General features: G+C 40.0%; 1 protein-coding gene across 1 annotated transcript in view; it reads right to left on the reverse strand.

Moving 5' to 3' along the window:
* The window catches only part of PTCH1 (patched 1), a 66,096-nt gene that overhangs the window by 28,931 nt on the left and 15,836 nt on the right, over positions 1-21,329 (reverse strand). The window contains exons 3-12 of the mRNA XM_086479065.1: positions 13,463-13,652; positions 12,110-12,179; positions 11,906-11,997; positions 10,268-10,466; positions 9,512-9,633; positions 8,082-8,229; positions 6,400-6,531; positions 5,950-6,105; positions 5,233-5,331; positions 3,786-3,911 (exon numbers count right to left, since the gene is read on the reverse strand). Coding sequence (XP_086335191.1) covers positions 3,786-3,911; positions 5,233-5,331; positions 5,950-6,105; positions 6,400-6,531; positions 8,082-8,229; positions 9,512-9,633; positions 10,268-10,466; positions 11,906-11,997; positions 12,110-12,179; positions 13,463-13,652 — 1,334 coding nt within the window. The remainder of the gene's footprint in view (positions 1-3,785; positions 3,912-5,232; positions 5,332-5,949; positions 6,106-6,399; positions 6,532-8,081; positions 8,230-9,511; positions 9,634-10,267; positions 10,467-11,905; positions 11,998-12,109; positions 12,180-13,462; positions 13,653-21,329) is intronic.

Consider the following 21,329-nt stretch of genomic DNA (forward strand, 5'->3'; position numbering starts at 1 on the left):
TGAAGGTATGTACTGCTATGTGCCATTCCTGGCAGCCCACCCAAGGAGAACGGGTGTGCTGTATAGCCAGAGGTGATGAACAGACGAGGAGGTCTGTCAGGGAAACTTCCACCCTACTGCTGCCTATCTGTAACTCCCTCCTGACAGCATACAGACTTGGATCCCCTTTTCCCTTAGGCTTTAATTTTGCTTGTTAAATTCTCGTGTCAGGAGCAGGGAAAGCTAAATGGTGGGGGTAAAAGGAGGGGGACAAACCACTTCAGCAGAAAAAGACAACTGAATGAGCTTAAAAACTTACGTTCTTTCTCTCCAAAAACTCATCACCACCAGCACCACCACCTGGTAATGTACTTTTATGTTTAGGAAAAAACCTTGTCATTCTTATGGTGAGGGAAAAAGTTACTGCTAAGACTTACTGGGAAAAGCTCCACCCCTGCTCATTAGTGAATCCACACCACTCCTCTGCTCTTAGGGGAGGAAGTTTCTGGTGTAAGCAAAAGAGTTAGACGAATTTTTGTGAAGCTGTACCTTCCCTTTCCTGGGCAGAATTTATTCCATAATGGTGTCTGAACAGTCTGTCTGAGGAAAGAATATAGCCCAGCGGTGGTATTTACACTGACTTGCCTTCCTTCAATTACACTCAAAACAAGGGTCTATGTTCAAGACATTCCTACTGCAAACTTCAAAAACTTTCAGTGGATTTCTCTGATAACCTCCTCCTCCACCACAATTTTAAGAAATGAAACACATCTGGAAACTCAGCACCTACTCTTTCAAGTCCTGAGCACTCTTACAGGTGATTCTTGTGGCTGAGTATTTGAGACATGTTCAGCATCACAAAGCCCTAAAACTGCTTAAATAAGGGGCCAATAGGATCAACGAATGAAAAAAAAAAAAAAAAACAACAAAAAAAAAACAGTGAAAAAGCTCTAACAGTCCCTATCTGCATAATGGAATTAATTTTAAAAATCTCACTTCCAAAAGGACTGATTTCTGTTTTTTAAAACTCGGCAAGAGCTACCTCTAGCAAACTCCTAAGACACCATCAGACCTCCAGTGTTTTGAGTTCCATAAAGCAAATGAACAACTCAGAGGTTCCAATGAACTGCTTTAGCTGGCAGAACAGAACAGAAGCAGAGAAAGAAGAAAGCATTGATATGCAAAACGTGAGTTTCTAACTAAAAGTTGGGCTTGCAGACGCAGGAAGCCATTTATTCTCCCACAGCAGCTGGGTTATTTTACAGATATTGGGCCTCAGAAGTTATGGAAACTTTGACAATGATCTTGCAATGTCTTAGGAAAAGTGAATGAAGAGCAAAACAAGGTCAAGAGCAATCCTTCTTTTAAGCCCATCTGTTAAAAATTCACTATCTAGATGAGAAGAAGGCAGCATCTGTGAAAAGTAAACGCAGTATTTCATTGCTTTCTAAGTCTTGCTAGGAAGCTATCAAAGACAGCAAGGACTTCTTGTTTAAACAAGCCTGAGCAAGAGGCTGAGGGAGGAAGAAGACTGTAAATAAAGAAATCCATATCTAAATACAGACCACCCAGCAAAATCTGCCATGGTTATCTGATTCTGAATGCTGTGATTAATTTATCACCTGATTTTGATTTCAGCTGGTGAAGCTAGGCAAAGCAAGCAATAGATGTTCCTTTCTAACAACAAAGGATGTTATTTTAGTGGTTCCTAACTTATATGCATATCAGTTATATATATTGCTCCAGAATCAATAAATCCTCATTACACGTCTCCAGCTGCCATTTTTTTTGCGCATTTTTCCAACTCCTATATACACATAAGGGGGTTACTATGTGCAAGCAAAGACAAATTACAGACGCATGTGAGAAAAGACTGGGCAACTCAAAACATTAATTTCTGGACACCCAAATGTTCCTACACATAGATTCAATATTAATCACTGCCTTAAAAAGAACTTTGATGTTTTTATTCTGAATAATATCAACACGTTCAAACATGAATATGTTGAAATCTCACTGGAAATATTTTGCTTGTCATTTTGCTACGCAGATTTAATTTTCTGAACTTTCAGTCTACAGTGTGGCAGCAGGCAAAAAGGAAAGACTTTAGGAAAGTATGTTAACTTATACTCAGATTACAGAAACAGTTACAGCTGTTGTGTCCACGTATGTTCCAAAGGCAACCTGTCATGTTCTGATGTGAAGTGTGAGAACAGAGAAAGGCTAGGCAAAATCTTCTCAGATGAGAAAGAACTAATTTTGGTGGCTCCCACTCAACAGCTTAGTAGTGCATTTCAGTCAGAACGGCCCATCTCTGCTGAATACTTCTTATGAGATGCATTTAAGCTGAAGCAACTTCTGTAAAGCACAGGTACTACAAAGCCTGACAAAACAAGGCTTCTCCTCTGACTCCTAGTGATCTCCAGTATCATGTTAGCTGTACATGTTGAATGTTTGAAATTGGGCCACAGATTTAGGAGACATAAGTAACTTCTTCCAACAGAAGAAGTGTTACACTTCCAGAAATATTTCACACATTGACATTGGTCTTTTCCACAAAATAAAACAATTTGCTGTCACATCACCTGCAAGAAGAGACATCAAGGTTTTGGCAAATCAGCAGAGGTAAATACTGCTAACCATTCAGGACTAAGGATCTAGTTTCAGTTGCTACAGACATCTGCTAAACAATGCAGAAAACCAATGAGGCTGTTACTTTCTCTGTTATTCACTACCAAGTTGTCTACTGAGAAGGAAACGGTAAACAATTATTAATGCTTATTGGTAATGTATCTGCAATCACAAACAATTTACCGTTTTACAGCTTAATGCAGGCATACTTAAATCTCTGAAAACACCAATAATTGCTACATGTATTAAGAAAAATTGCAGTCCTTGCTTCCTCTGGGTAGCCAAGGGCTCAAGGAGTATGAAAAATGATTGGAGAACCAGGCTGCAGCAGAAGAAAAATAACTACTGAAAAAGTACAGTTTGCCTGCTCTGCACCAAGGTCAGACAGTGCTATAAATTGCTTGTGTCAGGGGAGAAACTCTCAAAGTTTCTTCAAAGAGCTCTTGCTTTTAGAAGAAAGCTTTCACCAGCATCCTTAGTATTTTGTATTCCTGAAGTTATATTATCACAAACAAATAGAAGACGACAAAGAGAGAAAGGGAGAGCGAGCAATACATGGTTCAGCACATAAAATTCACATTTTCTCTCAAAGCAGTTTGAACACAAAGTTCCTGAAGTTTTCTCCAAGTTTGCTAAAATTACATTGGGAGTAAGGCAGTATAAACTGCAAATGCATAAAAATAACATGGCAAATGCACATTCACTGCTGTCATTGCATTTTGGTTACAGTTTTAATTTAAGAGCAGCGAATTGGACAAATGTGAATGAAAGGATTAAACTCCTACTGAGAAATGTTATAGTACACACTACACTACTTAAGTCAAGAGTCTACTCCTCTTGACTTAAGAATGCAAATCTTTCTGGGGACCTGTTTCTGCTTAGTTGCATACATCCTGGTTTTTGCACTCAACTCAGCTGTGATGGGGCAGGGTATTCTTTCACCTGCTAACAGGATGTGAGAGACTCCAGGCATGAGAAATGGGAGGAGCAGGATCAAGGGCAGACAGCAGTTATTATTACCCAGATCTACGGTAAACAGTGATGATCACATACCGGTTCAGTGAAGTACAGCAGCACTGAACACAGACTTTTAACACTACCACTAACGGGTATCATCATTGGCCTCACATGATGCAACCACACATAAGAGCTAACAAAAGAGCATATAAACTTACTTGGAGTGAAAATGCTCGTAAAGCAGGAATAGGGATTAAGGCAGCCATAAAGAAAGCAGTAACATTGCTGATAGATGTAAGGGCTACACTTGCTCCTGTTCGCTTCAAACATTCACCTGTTCTGTCCTGCAAAACAAATGACGTATCTTAAAAGACAAGTGAGTAAGGTGATGCCCTGGAAGTGAAGGTGTCATCCTACATATAAAACACAGTGACAGTGAGAAATTATTACAATTAAATTCTGAATACAAGTGTGCATTTGAGAGTATGCCAGAATAAATGATATACTAAGTATACTGCTCAAGAGAAAAGCAGATGACAAATGAAAAGCTCGTGTTTTTTGAGGGTAGAAAACACTTACCAAAGCTCACTCTAGCTTCAGAACACAAAACTAAATGGCTACTGACATTGTATCAAATACATCTCTAATGAAGCAGGAAGTATTTTCTACCAGTGTAATCACTTGGTGTTCTCATTTTTCAGACAAAATAAGCATGTATTAACAGCATAGAAGCATAACATAGCTACACATCTTGAAGAAGTATGTAACAAAACAAAAAAGCAACCCAAAACCCCGGGACCACACACAAAAACCACAGAGAAATCAAGATAAACACATGATCCTTTCCCAACCCAACAGGGTATTTTGAAGCATATGGAGGTTATAGTAGAGTGAGGTTGTGGTGCCTGCATGCCAGACCAACTGGAAAGAGCACGTGGAAGGCATTGCTTGTACAAAACAGAACGGGCAAATATACATTGCTTTTAAACAATTTGTACTTTGGATATGAAACTTTGGACTGAGGGTAAAAAGGTCAATAAAAAGGAAGGGATCATGAAAGTGCTGACACCTTAGATTTTATAATATTAATATGTTATGCCTTGAAATGTCATGGTCAATTATAAAAATCAGAAAAGAAAACCAGAGAAAAATACAGAATGTAATTCAAATTTAAGGCCATAACAAATAAGGTAGCAGTTGATACAAGTAAAAAAGAAATGTTTGTTTTCTAAGCTTTCCTCCTTCTCTTTCTTTTCACCATAACATTTTCCTGTTCTTCCATTAAAAGCATTCTGTCACTCAACTGGCAGACTCATATTTGTTTGTTCTTAAATTTACATCGACTTTTGCTGAAATTTTGGGCAGCATTTGCATTATGTAACTTAGCCTTTACATGACAGCTATAAATTAAAATTTAAAGACAAAAAAAATCTAAGACACTAATAAAAAGGAAAAAAGAATGTGAACATTCCAAAACATCCTAGGATCATGTGTATTGACATAATTTCCTATTTTGACAGAAATAAGAATTTCCAGACCCTAGGAAAAATACTTAGACAAAATCTGATGGTTTTTAATCACTAGTAATTAATTCTGGATATAGTTATCTTTTTCTACATGAAGCCTTTTGCTTTATCCTCCCCCAAATCCCAATTTTGTCATTACCTCAAAAGGAATTCTCTTATTCTGCCCTGTTTCGCTAAATGCATGTGCCAGAAGGAAAACATCATCTACACCAACTCCAAGAGCAAGGAAAGGCAAAACCTTGGGGGAGAAACAAAACAAACAAAACCCAAGATAGTTGTTTTATGATTTGCCATGGAGCTCGCCATTAAAGGGCTAATTAAAGCAACTTTTACATTACACTGTACAGAAATCCAACGGTAAAAGGAAAATTGAAAGGATGCAATACAGATACTAACTTTTATTCTGGAATACTGCTGAGGAACTTGCAGTACACCATTTACAGGTACAAAATCTCACCAAAGGAGTTCAAGTTTTGGGCAAAGAATATCTGATAATAATTCGAATTATATTCAAAATATTTTCAGAATTTGACCATCCTGATATATTCAGATGTAAAGACAAAACCTGCAGCTTCTTATGTACAACTGGAAGCCTCCAGCATTGTGTCACAGAAAAATCAAATAACCCAGAATCTAGTCATTATACAAGCTACACGATACCTGCCGTTTTCTTTAGTATCATCTAGCAGCACAATCACTTAATTTCTCACTGCATAAGCTATGAGATAGGAGAAAGGCACAAGTAAAAATCCAGTGCCAAAACATTTTGCAGCTTTTTTCCCCTCAAAGATTCAGTCGCGTTCATTTACCAACTGGGTACTTGTAATTTAACAGCAGACTTGTGTTGCCTAAATACCTGAGTTGTGGCAGCATTAAAGGAAATTCCAATCAATGAGCACAGGCCCAATCCTGCAGCCACTGAGAGTGCAACCAACAAGACTCCTGCCAGCCCCACGGCACCCTGAGACTTGGCACAGTCCCACCGCAGCATTGTTAAACAGGCGTAGGCAAGCTAAAGCAAGGGGGCGGGGAAGAAGGAGTTGAAGGAAAAAAAGCAAAATATTAGAATGGATACTTCTCTAAACAGCGCTCTCTCCCCACCCAAAATACACATCCTCACGAACATTTTTAAACAGAATAGATACATCAAAGATGTTACACAGAGGAACAGGTGACAAGCCTGAGGCAAAAGTTTACAAACTGTAGTTTTTACTTTAAATATGCCTAAAATGTTCTGGACTACTGACAGGGATATTTAAGCCCTGCTCTACTACCACACAAAATTAATTTATTTTTTTATTATTACCATTAGTAAGTAGCCACTAGCTACTCTGATAACACTGACATCAGAAAATGACTTCAGGATGTCATCCAGGGTGGTCGTAGTGAAGGAGAGTACCTTCTGAGTAGAGTTTTGTGCAACACTTTGATGAACAACCTATGAGAAGAAAAATTAAACTTGGTGTGACTGAAGAAAAAATTAATTGCTATCTTCTACAGCACACATCTGAAATCAGCTACTTTTGCCTTAAAGGGCCAGCGAAAGCCCACACCCTACACAGAGATGATGCTGGTGCTACACAAATGTGTATAGTAATTATGTCTTGCAAGCTACTGATATTCAGACAAAAATCTGCATCCTTCGGGAAAGGCTACTGCATTCCCAGCCCATTCCAAACATTTAACTAGAATCCTCTTCCCATAACTCCACCATGGATTTGCTGCAGTACGAGTTTTGCCTCTAACCTAAGGTCAGCAATCTCTTCATGGTGCTCCTCCTTCCCCCTGCCTGACCGTTCACAGAGGTCAGAAGCAGTGCCACAGGGGTCAGAGCTTGGGACACAGAGGCCAAGCACGGTCACAGAGCCTCCCCACCCATGGCTGGCTAATGTTTTCCAGACACCTTCAGAATAACCACACCAACTAAAAGCTTTTAAATTCCAGATAGCCCTTTGGTTCCTTCTCAGCCGCAGCAAAGCAAAAGTGTCCCAGACAGCAAAGAGCAAAACCTTCATGGCTTCTCATATATGAATAACTAAGCAGCTTCTAATTTAGAAGAGGGAAAGGGGGAAGAGAGGGAAAGGGGGAAGAGAGGGAAAGGGGGAAGAGAGGGAAAGGGGGAAGAGAGGGAAAGGGGGAAGAGAGGGAAAGGGGGAAGAGAGGGAAAGGGGGAAGAGAGGGAAAGGGGGAAGAGAGGGAAAGGGGGAAGAGAGGGAAAGGGGGAAGAGAGGGAAAGGGGGAAGAGAGGGAAAGGGGGAAGAGAGGGAAAGGGGGAAGAGAGGGAAAGGGGGAAGAGAGGGAAAGGGGGAAGAGAGGGAAAGGGGGAAGAGAGGGAAAGGGGGAAGAGAGGGAAAGGGGGAAGAGAGGGAAAGGGGGAAGAGAGGGAAAGGGGGAAGAGAGGGAAAGGGGGAAGAGAGGGAAAGGGGGAAGAGAGGGAAAGGGGGAAGAGAGGGAAAGGGGGAAGAGAGGGAAAGGGGGAAGAGAGGGAAAGGGGGAAGAGAGGGAAAGGGGGAAGAGAGGGAAAGGGGGAAGAGAGGGAAAGGGGGAAGAGAGGGAAAGGGGGAAGAGAGGGAAAGGGGGAAGAGAGGGAAAGGGGGAAGAGAGGGAAAGGGGGAAGAGAGGGAAAGGGGGAAGAGAGGGAAAGGGGGAAGAGAGGGAAAGGGGGAAGAGAGGGAAAGGGGGAAGAGAGGGAAAGGGGGAAGAGAGGGAAAGGGGGAAGAGAGGGAAAGGGGGAAGAGAGGGAAAGGGGGAAGAGAGGGAAAGGGGGAAGAGAGGGAAAGGGGGAAGAGAGGGAAAGGGGGAAGAGAGGGAAAGGGGGAAGAGGGAAAGCGGCAGGGAGGAGAGGATATCAGCTTAAACACTAGGAGGCAATGACTCAGTTCCGGTTTAAGCATCTTCCTTGAATAAACACTGTAAAAAGCCAGGACAGAAGGCAGTGGATCGTAGCAGTACTTTACAGTATGGTATCTAGGTTATTTTCAGTTTTACCTCGACATACATCCTCTGCCAGGCTTCCAGAATTGCTGCTGCCTTATCCTCGTTCCAGTTGATATGTGAAACATATTCATACCCCTTGAAGTGCTCATACATTTGCTTAGGAGTCATTAACTGAAACATGGTTTGCAAAGCCTGGGCGCTGTGACATGGAGAAGGGAGAGGAGGAAGAAGCATAAAATGAGCATTTTCAGGAAATTATTTTAATGGCATCAAGTCTCAAATGAGACCCTAACAGGAGCTTGCATAAGTTCTTGATTTTATAGTGCACATGTTTGTATTAAAATTGAACAGAGTATAATTATTCTTCTGTGTACCTGGTGCAGCTGTACTGGTCTATGGAGTACTGAGGCTAAGTCTGGTTTCACTGAAGTTAATGAGAGTTTTGCCATTATTTTCAACGGGATCAGTTTCAGAAGCAAAGAATGTAAATCTACAAATCAGTTATAAAGATAATGACTCATAGACAGATTACTGTGAGGGTGCACAGGAACAGTTATTTCTATGAGATCTTCTAAACATTGTTGACAATTTGTAATTTGAAGACCTTGGTCTTTTTCATCCCTCAGAGGGAAACGCCAGATTAAACTCCTGATGCCTGAACAAGCTGCAAGGAGTACACAATGGCAATAACTATAAATCCTGAGCTTCCACAATACACAACTGTATCCAGGAATTTTAGAAGCTTAAGGAACTATTTTATTTTTCACTAAAAATATATTCTTTGGCTACTTGTTGAAAGACTTATCAATGTTTAGCAGGAATCTAAAAAATTAGAGGTTCTAGTAAAACTTCTCGGTATCAAATATGGAAGAATTAAGCTTCATTTAGTTCAGTATGGCCTACATTTTTCAGAATTTCTGTTTCAAAGGTTTTTGTCCTATTAAAGTACAGTGTTCTGTGACTTTTTCAAGAAGGCTGAAGAAAGGTGTTTGTTTTATCACTCAAAACTGTATTCAAGATGTCGGGACATGAAAAATAGACTTTTCTCTATATCTGAACCTGAACAAAAAGCTCAGTGGAAATTCAAGAATTCTGAGAGAAGGCAAATGAGTGAGCACATTATTCAAATTATTTTTTCCCCTTTTTTCTTTGATATTTCAAAACATGACCAAAGGTGCTTTAAACACTGTTCAATGCTTTATACTTACATACATCCTAAAGAAGAAAGCTGACAGGAAAAAGCTTTCTTTCTGAGCAATATACGCTATGATTCTGAAGTTAGAAGCAGGAAGCAATGACACCTCCTTAAATTTAAACAACTGTCTAATCACTCTCTTATGTTCTCTTGAGCCATGTCCTCCTAAACTGGGATTCATAATGGAGATGAAGAGCAGTAGATTTTGCATGATCCTCCTTCTGTGCCCGAAACCACAAACTCTAACAAAGAAAAACTCTGGCATTTTCTTTAAACATTTGTTTACCTGACAAGTTTACCAGAACTGTTCTTGACTGTACCACCTATAATCAACTCCTCCTGCCAATGCATGTATTTTCTTGACAGTCCATAGCATCCACCACTCAAAACAAGGGCTACATCAAGAGGCTAGAAAAAGTTATAAAGAAGCAATTAATCAGTTTCATAACTTTGGACAAACCCATACCCTAATTCAATGCCCAGTGTCCTAGAATAATGTACATTAAGACAATGTAGGAGGTCCACAATGAGAAACGCGTTCAACAAATCAAGCTGAACAAATCACCTGGATACTTGTTGACCAGACGGCAATCTCTCCAAAGCCTGATGTGGATAAAGGGATATATGAAATCGGGGCCCATGACTTCAAATTCTTCACAAAAATCAACAAGACTTGTGCTACTTGAAGGAAGGCTTTACTGTGCAGTTTGAGTGTATACTGGCAGCTGTGCCCCACTAGCAGCTACATCTGCCTGAGATACCAGCTTTGCTGAAATGCCACATCATCCCACTGCCACACCCAGCCAGTAGCTGTCAACTGTACTCTCACTCTAAATATGCGAGATTAAGCATTGCATCACAGAATGAGGGAAAGTTTGTGATGTGGGCTAACAGCATATAACAGGAACAGAAAAACAAGGTTACTCAAGAATACAAACTATATATTCCTTGGAAGAAAATGGTACCTTCTTCTCTCCTCTCTGACCTCCCTCCCAAGCCCAGCTTCCCTTGAAAATATACGCGCAAGGACAAGCAAACTTACTTTGGTGGAATTTTTATTGGGAGCTGTGATTGGGCAATCAGGATCAGCAGGATTCAAGCAGGGTCGATCCATATAACCATGACCAACCTCTGCTTTATTCAGCATTTCTTCCCAGCTCTCCACTTGGTAGTTTATTTTCTTTAACTCTTCCAAGAATTCTAAGGGGTCAAAGTTGATCCACTGCAAAGGAGGCTTTCCTCTGCAAGAGAAACCAGGAGAAAGTGACACACACACAAAAAAAAGACAAAAGAAGTACTGCAACAAACATACTTTTAAAATTTATTTTTGCACAAATAATTGAGCTATTTTCTGTTACAACTTAAAACCTTTTCTGGTAAGGTTGTTTCATAAAATGTAAGGCATGTTTTAATTAGATTTGTTTATGTACTTTTCTTGCAGCCCAGTTGTGATTTTAACAAAATACTCAGTTCTTACGAAGTTATTGTATAAAACAGAATATTCACAGGTTAAAAATACTTCCATTTACAAATAAAGCAAAACAAATCATCAAGCACCTAAATAACAAAAAAAGCAGCGAACTGCTGCTTCAAAGAATTAGGGGGGAGGGGAGAGGAAAAGAAAAGAGGGGTCTGAGGAAAGAAAGCGTTTCTCATAGTATCAGATTACTTCTTGCTAGTCTAATAATAATCTTGCAAATGTAATCCATCAATATAGCTGATCTTTGTTTATCTGTAACAATACTGTGCTCCTTCAAATGCCCTGGCAGCTTGACTATCAACCATCAAGCTTCCCTGCTACCATGGCTGTCACCACTATCACTGTCACGTCTCCCACCCCCCACTTCTGAGTTTGTGATGTTGACAGACTAGAAAGGCTTTTGGCTGCCTTATTCTGTGGTTCAAACCACACTGTATCTGCTTAACCAGGCTTAAGTCATTATTCCAAATCTCCCAACCAGAAAACACAAACCCCCTTATTTCCCCATCTAAAACTGTACACTAAAGGTTAGGAGATGGCCATTGCAAATTGCTTTTACAGAGACATGCAAACCAGGACAGAAACAATAATCACATGCCAACTCTTGCATAATTAACAGAAAATGCCTGTACAGATTAACAATTAACTCTTTAAAGGATTCAGGGCATATAGTATCACACTTGTAAACTGTGAGAAACCACCCATAAAAGATACTATATGGTTTCTTTAATGATCTCACAAGCAAAGGATTTTTATTTATTCCTTAGGAAGACTTGAGATTTAACCCAAGACATCTTCTTAGGAATAAAATTCCCAGCCAATCAATGTTTTTGTATTTTGTGAGGGAAAAAACCCAACCCCCAAAAAATCCCACCACAAACAAGTTTACTTCAGGGAAAAAAAAAGGCATAAAATTCTTAAAGCTTGAATTCAGTACTTATTTTTCTGCTAGCATGCAGAATGAAATGTAACATAGTATTTAAGTTGATGCCTACAAATCACCTCTTAGAAACAGGAAAATCTTTGTTCAATGAAAAAAAAAAAATCCATGTGTGTTTTCTGTAAAGACACTATACTTTACGTTTTATTTTTGTGTTAAACCAGAATCTGAATAAACAATGGGAATGCAACTGAAAAGCCATACACAGTTAATACAACTAAAATCAGTCAGACTAGAAAGTTATTAAAAAACATGCTTACAAGAGATAGGCAGTTCCTGACTGTAGCTTTGCTCCTTCCCAGAAGCAGTCCAAAGGAGTGATAATTAAGCAAGGATAAAGATATTCTATGATCTGTCAAAATCAGAAAGGGGAAAACCACAGTTATGCTAGAATATAATCAAAGCAGCACAAGCTGAATCATAAGGATACACAAATCTTTTCACTAAATGCCTGCTACATGTACCTGGTCCATGTAACCTGCTTCTGTGATGAGTTCTCCTGATTTATAACACAGATGTTCCAATTTCCACTGTCTGCAACAAATACAAAGAACAAGTATTTTTCTTCTTGCGCTTTTCTTGAAAAGTTATTTTTAAAACATAACAAACATTTAAAATTGCAAGTCATAGACACACATTTGCCCCAAGCAGCAATTGACTGAAAAAGGCATATATTCAGCATAGATACACTACACCTCACAAAAAAAGCAAAGGCCTTTCTTTTTGTATAGGCCAGACATTTCAGTTATTCTCACATTCTTTGTAAAACATTAAAAATAACGGAGCTGCTTTTAGATGTACAGGCTAGAGGGACAGAAATACGTCTTTGTATAAAAAAGACCACTTGTGACTTAAAAAAATCACTCAGTGACACAAGTGACACAGAATCCAGCTCCAACTCAGAGGACTAGAATATTCCCAGCTGATCCACACATGCAGGAGAAATGAAACCATTACGATTTCTGCCTTCCTTTTTCATTTATGTTACAACTTCCACTGCCATGACTTCTAATGCCTTAGACAAGGCAGGAGCTGGGTAAAAGATAACTGGAGCCTTGGCATTGCTTCACCGAGGCAGCAGCTGGATGTACTGAAAAGATGTGCTGAAAGACAGGGGCTTCATGCATCGCAGGCAGCACCCCTAGGCACATCATCATGCAAGTGGTAAACCTGCAAGAACTACTTTTCAGGTAGATATCTCACAAGCCCAAAGCTGGTACCTTCCTAAGGTGCACCTTTATTTGTTGGACAATACACAACTCTCAACCTTTAGTATGTGCACACAGACACTCTGAAGACTAACTCTATTATGTCTCTGTTATTAAACAGCTATTGTTCTACCTCCTGCCATTTCTCACATGTCTGCATTTCCCTTTAAAACCAAACTACTGGAAGGACAGCAACCCATGCCACTGTTGACAGTCATTATGTACCTCATGATGGCGTCAGCAAATGAATTCCACTCTAATATGGAAGGATTTTCAATGTTAGGAATCCCATCCATAAGGTCCTATGTTTAAGAGCATAGATACCACTCCTTTACCAAGACAAATGCTGGATACTGTAGCACAGACCATAGGGGTACACTATCAGAATCTCTTCCAACACCACTTACCCCGTTTCATTTGTTAAAAAACCAACTTGTCACTGCATCATGCCACAATGTCAAGTATTAGAAACCAGCAACATTCAAATCAATATACAGCCCTAAGGGAAAGGCTCTGAAGTGCTAGTCATTTAAAAATAAATAGAGCGAAGCATGCACCCACTTTTTAGCTGTTACAGATGATCAAGAAAACTTTTGCTTTTGCCCTTACCTGTTGTACATATAGACGTGTACTCTGCTGGCCTGAAGCGCAGAATCAAGGTGCTGTCGGAGTGCTTCTGTGGTTAGTACATTAGCACCATCTTCCTGTGGAGTCTGGATCATGAGCTGGGGATTAAACATGGCCTCTTCTCCAATCTTCTGCCGTGTGTAATTTAACTCCTGACTCACTCGTCCACCAACTAATGGATAAATATAAACAGCTTTGCATTAGCCAGTAACTGCTTATTTCGGATTCACTTGATGAGCACTCTCCAGTCAGAAGAACTTGAACATGTGTATGGACTATTCTGTCTCAAACTGATCACAGCGTAACTCTAAAACTAATAACAACTTTATTTTAGTAACACTGCAACAAAAACCGTATTCCTCATTAAAATACCACTGTCCCTACTGCACTAAAACATTGATGCATAAACTGAAGCCTCAAAACATTTTTTCTACATTATAGCAAATATCCTGTATGTAAAAATTAAAAAAGAAAAACCTTTTCCTTGCAGACCAGATCAAATACTATGTTACAATTTCTCACACTTGTATAAACAGTCTGCTGCAATAGCACATTTCAAGATAAATGGCTTTAATTTACACTCTTCTAAATAATTTGGCAAGGCAGAAGGAGAATGCTTCTCTTCAGTTAAAAAAAGGGAAGAGGGAAAGAGTAGGCGAGCATGAGTACTTCTTTCAGCCTTAAATAAAAAAGAAAAAATACCAAGTTTGCATAAAGAGATGCAGTTACATAAAGTGTAGCAGAAAGGACTGTCTACAGCCAATTTACCCGAGTAGTTCAGTACCTGCCTAAGGTGCTGTGATGCAGGAGGTCATTCATGTGCAACATCTGCTTTTAAACCCACATGAGCTGAACAGTGTGCTCCACATTAAAACATGAGGGGGGAAAAAAAGAAAAACAAAAAAAAAGGCAGAGGGTGACTGCAAAGTTGACAGGCTCTAGAGGGAGCCATATTCAATTTGCCTTGCCAGAAAATATTACGTAAGAATGGAAAATTATCTTCCCTCTTACAAAAAAAGCATTCAGCTAGAGTTCATATACTTTCTATAACCTCCCCTGTAGTCTCTCTAGTAAACACATGTGGGAGGTGGGGTCAACTAATTCAGCCCATTAGCTGAATCAAGACCACATCCAGATGAGGAGGACAAGAATACCACCACCATGTTGTTTCCATCCCTTACAATTTATTACCTTTATTGCTCTGCTAAGTCCAAGCTACAGACCTGGTCTAATTTGTTACATTTTTTTCAGCCCTAGTCAGCTTGGCACTGGTGATCTGAACTACTGCCAAAGTTTAGTTCTGCAACAGCGTGAACAGAAATCAGGCATGTACATCTATCTCTTACTAGGCCATATAATGGAAGACTGATCTGTAACCGGTTCGCGGTGTGGGAGATGACATTCCCAAGCCTTAACAGGGACACACTTCTTCAACCACTTAGGCCCTCAATCCACCCGTAACCTCCCTGGGGCTAAAAGGACCACCAGGCAAGAAGCTGGGCCCCTGCATGGATGAAGCTGTCAGAATGAGACCCTCAACAATTAAACCATACAGTCATTCTGGCACGAAGCATTGCTTAATTTCTAGTTCAAGAATTCTTTGAAGAAATAAGTGTTTCCACAACACACTCCATTTTTTCCAGCCTGTCACATGTGGCATTACCTCCTTCACACCACGTAACAGTGACCAGCTCGCAGTAAAAAAAACAAACATAAAAATCAAAGTACAACTTCCTTACCTAGAGTCCTTTTATAACTTAACACCCCTCTTACTACAGTGAGAGAACATACAATCACTCAGACTGCATATGCATGGTAACAAAAAGCTATTGTTATTTTTTATCAAGAATTAAACTCTAAAAATACTTCTGCTCATCAGGATCCCGTTCATGCTCACTACCGTCCTTCTCCACCAACCAGTAGCCTATGATACGCTAAAAAATTTTGCTCTGTCTTACAGGAATACAAGGCTTGTGCGGGGTAGTGGGAAAGGGTTATCCTAATATGTCTGTCTTCAAACCAGAGCTTTCTTTTGCAGTCCTTTACACTGCAAGTGTTTCCAAAGACAAAATGTCTCCCTCTTTTGTATGTCAATGCCAGCCAAGACAATAAAGCCCCAGTTTTATGAGGACTGGGGAGTCTACCCTACCATAAACTTCTACTCCTGTTACTATATTCTCTCCCATTCCACCCACACTTTCCTTTTGAATTTAACCAGGACTTGAACCAACAAATCATACTTCATTCAAGACAAAGGGCGGCATTCCTATCTCTGCTGAAAGTGACCAACTGTTTACTATCAACAGAAATGATTGCTTCCTAATCAAGGTCTGTCAAACCACATTAACTTCACTGAACAAGGCACATTTAGCTAATAAAAATTGCATCACACAAGTCAGTCATCAGAACAGAAGCTGTTTTTTTTCCCCTTTTAACATTTGAAACAGGAATAGCAAAACCACCCAAGAAGGCAGATGCAAGTTCCAGAACCCAGCAGCAGATCCGCTCCACATTCTTCTTAAGCCATTACGCCATCTAATTATTTCTTTGCCGGATCTGTTATGTACATTTCTTCAGCCAAACAGAGCAAAGACAACTCCACAGGCAAGTGTATACAGCATTAACACTCAGGTACAAAGAAATTACAAATGCAGACTGCAGAGGAAAATTCTGAGGGCTAAAGTCAGATTACATGAGAACATATGTACAGACCAGAAGCAAGTGAATACATCAGTGGCCTTTCAACATATCAGAAGTAATAAAGAGCTAAAGGGAAGGCAAAACCCCCCACGTTTCTACCAGTTATGTTTTCATTTATTTTAATCAAAAGTTTGCAAAGATCAATGGAGGCTGCCGTACCCAGAGATCTTAAGCCTCCGCAATCAGCTCAATATGCACTTCTTTAAAATCAAGCACTCTTGTTGCCTACCCCACCCCACATCAGACTACTCACAGCTGATGCAAAAACCTAGGAGAGAAACCACTAAAAACGTCACTGGAATGCACCTGAAGCCTCTGTCATCGTGCTGAAGATATACAATACTATGCTCAACACTTGCACATGCTGGAGAAAGTCATTCCTTACACTTGTAAGGGAAAAATAAAATCATGCATCATAGTCATCATAGGATTTCCACACTATAGGACAAATGATGTACTGGAAAATAGGACCAATGAACAAAATTCTAGTGTCCTGTGGTTTTCCTTTATGGACTGTTTTATTATGTTTGGTAACAACAACATTTCACACCCAAAATGCTACTGACTTAAATTGTATGTATGGCATACAGTACCAATACTTCCCATTTTATTTCATCTCAGACAGAACTATTTAACTTTAATATTCTGGTGCCAAAATCCACACATCACTCTCCTTTTTCAATACACCAAAAGCCACTTGATGGCATTTGAATCCTTTATTACGCGATTCCTTATGATTTAGTGCCTACACAGCTGAGTTGGTGGCACAAGTTCCCACAAGCCAAAATGTCGATTTAAATAACAGATCGGCACATTGTCTTATGGCTAGTGGTAACTCAACACAGCAGTTTGTGTACTGTACTTCCAGCAGTGTCATCATATTCTGGGTGTCGGCCTACTAGAAATCAGATACTATGCCATCTGTACAATTTAGCTAATAACTTAAAAAAAGGGGAAAAAAATCAAAACAAAGTAATAACACCAGTGTCCTGGCAGTTTCTCACTTAATACATCAGTTTCTAATTCTCAAGAATGTGTTTGAAGGCCAATGTCCAACATGAGACAGTTTTACTGACAGCATCTTTGTTGCTGAGTATTAGTTCCTGTTAAAAACCTGCTTCTTCCAGAGGAAAGTGTCTTCCCCTTCCCCCCCTGCCCCGATATCCAGAGACTTCCCTCTTAGCTCTTTGCCAGAACACGAGACCTTCCTTGAGCAAGTCAGCATCCTGTACCATGAAACACACTGCTGCTCCTCCTGAACTTCCCCACCGACTTGAAAGGAAGTTGGTCAAGGTACAAAATTCTTTCCCCTTCTGAGGGGCCTGAAAAGAGCAGTAATCATCAGAATGGACGCCAGGTTGCTAAGATCTACATAAGGACCACCATGTCTCCCTCCCCCAAGAGCAATGAACAGCTGTCAGGTGGTAACAAGTTTTAGCCATCCTTAAATTGAGGCAGACCTGAACCCATGACCTATAGGTGAAAGGCTCTAGATCCCATTACCAAGCACTGGGGTCACAGTCCCAGTGTTTCAGTCATCACACATTAAAATGCTTCAGTGCATCTTAAGTAAGAAGCACACAGAAAAACCAGACACCTTGCCTCTGGTAAACTTTTGCACAACACTGATGGATCCTCCAAAGACATGAGAGTGAAACTGTATTTGTTTTCATTGGCACAGTTTCTGACAGATTTTCTTCCACTGACTTACGAACAATTTTGAAGTTACTGGGTCATTCAGCTCATGTGCTCATTTCTACTGCAAAAGTAACTGTCTTACCTACACCATTCTCACAATTATCATTCAAAATTTATGTGGCATTACATGAACAAGTTCATAAAGAACTCTGGAATCCACCAAGATCTGCAGCCTTGTCCACACTAAGTAGTCTCAAGAGTAAGATGGACCTCTGCTATGCTAAGAGATTGATTCTAAATCAAGCAATGAGTGATAGCCAAAAATCACTGCTTGTTAATTTACTGTTCCGGAGTCTCAAAAAGGCATGAAATATTTCTCTTTCAGAGTATCTTACAATGTTCCATTTTAGGTTACTGGAATTGCATCATATAGCCTGAGAGTTTCTTATTTTTTTCAGACATGAGCACTATCTCTATTAACCATTCAAGAGTTACCTTGAGCCCAACTGCCCAACACACAGCTTAGTAGAGAGCAGGCTCTAAAAAAGAACATTCCTGAGAGCCAAATACTTGGGATAAAAATGTTTGCCTACCAATGTGGAGGACAGACTTTGAGATACCAAAGCCACTATTTCTAGAAATACCTACTGGTTTTGGAGCCTAAGTTCTTCTGTGACAAGTGTGAGGTGTGTGAATGAAGCAAAAACTTCCTGGAGAAGAACCTCCCTTCTGAAGACTATGGGTCTTAAGGCATTTCCACTCGAGCACTTGTGGGGTGTGCATGTGTGTGCAGACAGACTTCTGCTTTGAGTAATACTCTTTTTTTCATTTTTCCAGGACTGTAATGTACAGCATCAGAACAACCCAACCCAATCTTTTGACAGTGACAACTCAGAGCAATGAAATCATACCTCTAATAGTTATGGACACCTCACGCAAACAATGTTTTCATTTCATCCCTCCAAAAGATGCTGACCCTGCTGATAAATCAGATTAGTACCCCTTACAATGCTTACATTACAGCCTGAGCAATAGCCAATGCAGGCAGCCTCTCCAATTTGCAAGACCTGTTATCACAACAGATAGACATCACAAAGAAAAACAGAAAATAAAACCCTTTCGTGACTCAGTAACCCTATAAAATCAAAGGCTGAGAATAATACCTGAATGTGTTCACCTGAGAATCAACCTTTACCAACCAACACAAAAAGCAGCAGTGTGCAGAGAAAGACAAGAACAGCTCAGACATGCAATAAGACCAGACAGCCCTGTGCTACACGATGTGCTTCCCCCTGGACAAGTGCCAGGGAAAGCTGCAGGTGCCTTGCCTTCTCACCCTTCAGCACCCTCTCCCTGCCGAGATGGGAACCAGGAAGGGTCTTTTGTCTCTCTCCCTGGCATCCTAACACAGCCTATCTTCCTCAACTTTGACTGCTGTTAAGGGCTTCCTTCTACTCCACTTCCTCCCATAGTCTCTCCTTATGCTGTTCCTGTGTGCACCTCTATTACACACGTATACAGGCGTTACTCAAAAACCACAAAATGAAACTACTTTCAGTCCATTACAATAGTATGCAGACAAGCCAGCCAGCCAGACCTTTGTCCTAACTGCCTACTGGGATTAGAAGTGTTCACACCTGCCACATACCAGAAGGCAGTACCCAATGAAACCAATGACAACTTCCATTTTTACTGATAAAGGAGCACAGACCTCATAAGAACAAAATGTAGCAGCCAAGTACTACTCACACAGGATCGAAATCTCCTAGAAAGAAACTGCGATAGAGCTGAAGTTCTCTGGCAGATATAAAGATTACCCCGCCTCTTACTGGGCACAGAAAAATAAAGGCCTTTTGATTTAAAGCTTCCTGTTGCTCTCTAGGGTGTTCTGTCTTCACATTCTCGGGTGTTTAAGCTTGTCTGGGCTGCTCTTTGTCACCAACAGAATATAGTTTTTCTGCACACAGTCAGTATTAGTTAGCCTCCTGACAGAAGATGGGAAGGGAAGACAGCATCTTTGTCAGAATTATCCTTCTCTAGGCCTGATTGGCAGAGTACTGAAGTAAAACTGTTCGCTGCGAGGAAATGCAAAACTCTTTCCTTGAAACTTGAGTTTAGTCAGTACAAGGACTGGAACTAGCTGGCACGTCCACTTTAAACCTTCAAAATGCTGTCTGCTTGTAGAGTCAGAACTGCTATTTACATCGTTGATCTCTGAATTTATTAACTACTGACTGTAAGACAGTATGACGTATTTGCTGTATCTGACATTCTGACAATGCTAAGGATGGCTCTCTTAAACCCATCAGGATTACATTATAAAAAAGTTTTGGCTACCTGCAATGATTTTTTTCTGCTCATTTATTTAACTATGCAAAATAAAGACTTCATAAGAAGTGACCAAAATTGAGCTACCAAAAAAAAAAAAAATCCATTGAGAAATTATGAGCTTACAAGAGCTAGAACTCAGTGGTAAGCAATTGGTGTCTTAAAGAGATTACATAGACATTCCATAGGTTGTGAAACAGCTCAATGAAAAATTGCAATCTTTATCGTGTAATTAGATATGATCTATGCTAGCACTGAACTACGGGCAGTCAGAAATTCCATGCTGTATATAGGTTCTCGCACAGGATTCACCCTGCTGAATACATATATCTGCATTTGTATAGCTCACATGGAATAGCAATGGCTGTGTCTGCCCATATTAAGACAGCCTGCACCCTATCACCTCCCTTCCCAATAGCCAGGTGGACACTCTACACTTCTCCTTCTCCCTCATTATAATATACAACAAAAGAACAGTTTGTCTAGAACACCATCACATCCCAATGTGAAGATGTAACTGACTCCAATCTCTCTTTAGCATCACTGACTTATAGGAAAATCTAGAAGCAATGTGACCATCTCAATCATTTCTGTCACACTGAGAACTAGGTAACACCAGATTCTTCGTTTTTGCTTAAAAAAGGAAAAAAAAAACTAAAAAAAGAAAAAGCAAAGATGAAAGACTGTGGCCTACAAATGCAAAAAAGTAAAAAAAACCCACAAACCCAACCAACAAAGAACTTCAAAAGCCTGCTTTTTATCTCCCAAGTCATCATATGATATAAGTTAAGTTACTCCTCACACATGCTGGGGATGACTCCAGTGTTGCTGTTACAAATTTCATTAATGCTGACATGATTATGAATAGCAAACATAAAAACACACATCAAAGATGGCTTTTCATTCTGTCACAGTTTGACAAAGTTTAGAGCTGTGACAAGGACACAAAGCTGTCTGCATACTCAGGAAGACAGCCCAACAACAGCTGCCTCTGCTTGTAGTGGGAAATCCTCCCTGCAATTTTAGGAGCTAAACTGTTTTCTTTCTAAAAATCAAATAAAACATTTTACATGTAGGCATCTGTATTGCTCATAGGCAGAAAATTACTATTTCTGACTGGGCAAAATAAACAGATTGCTAAAATTCCCAGACATTTTTTGATGCAGTTGTTGCTTAGTGCCCC

Source organism: Leptosomus discolor, chromosome Z (genome assembly GCF_034619465.1).
Source record: "Leptosomus discolor isolate bLepDis1 chromosome Z, bLepDis1.hap2, whole genome shotgun sequence".
In the NCBI taxonomy this organism is placed as follows: Eukaryota; Metazoa; Chordata; class Aves; order Leptosomiformes; family Leptosomidae; genus Leptosomus; species Leptosomus discolor.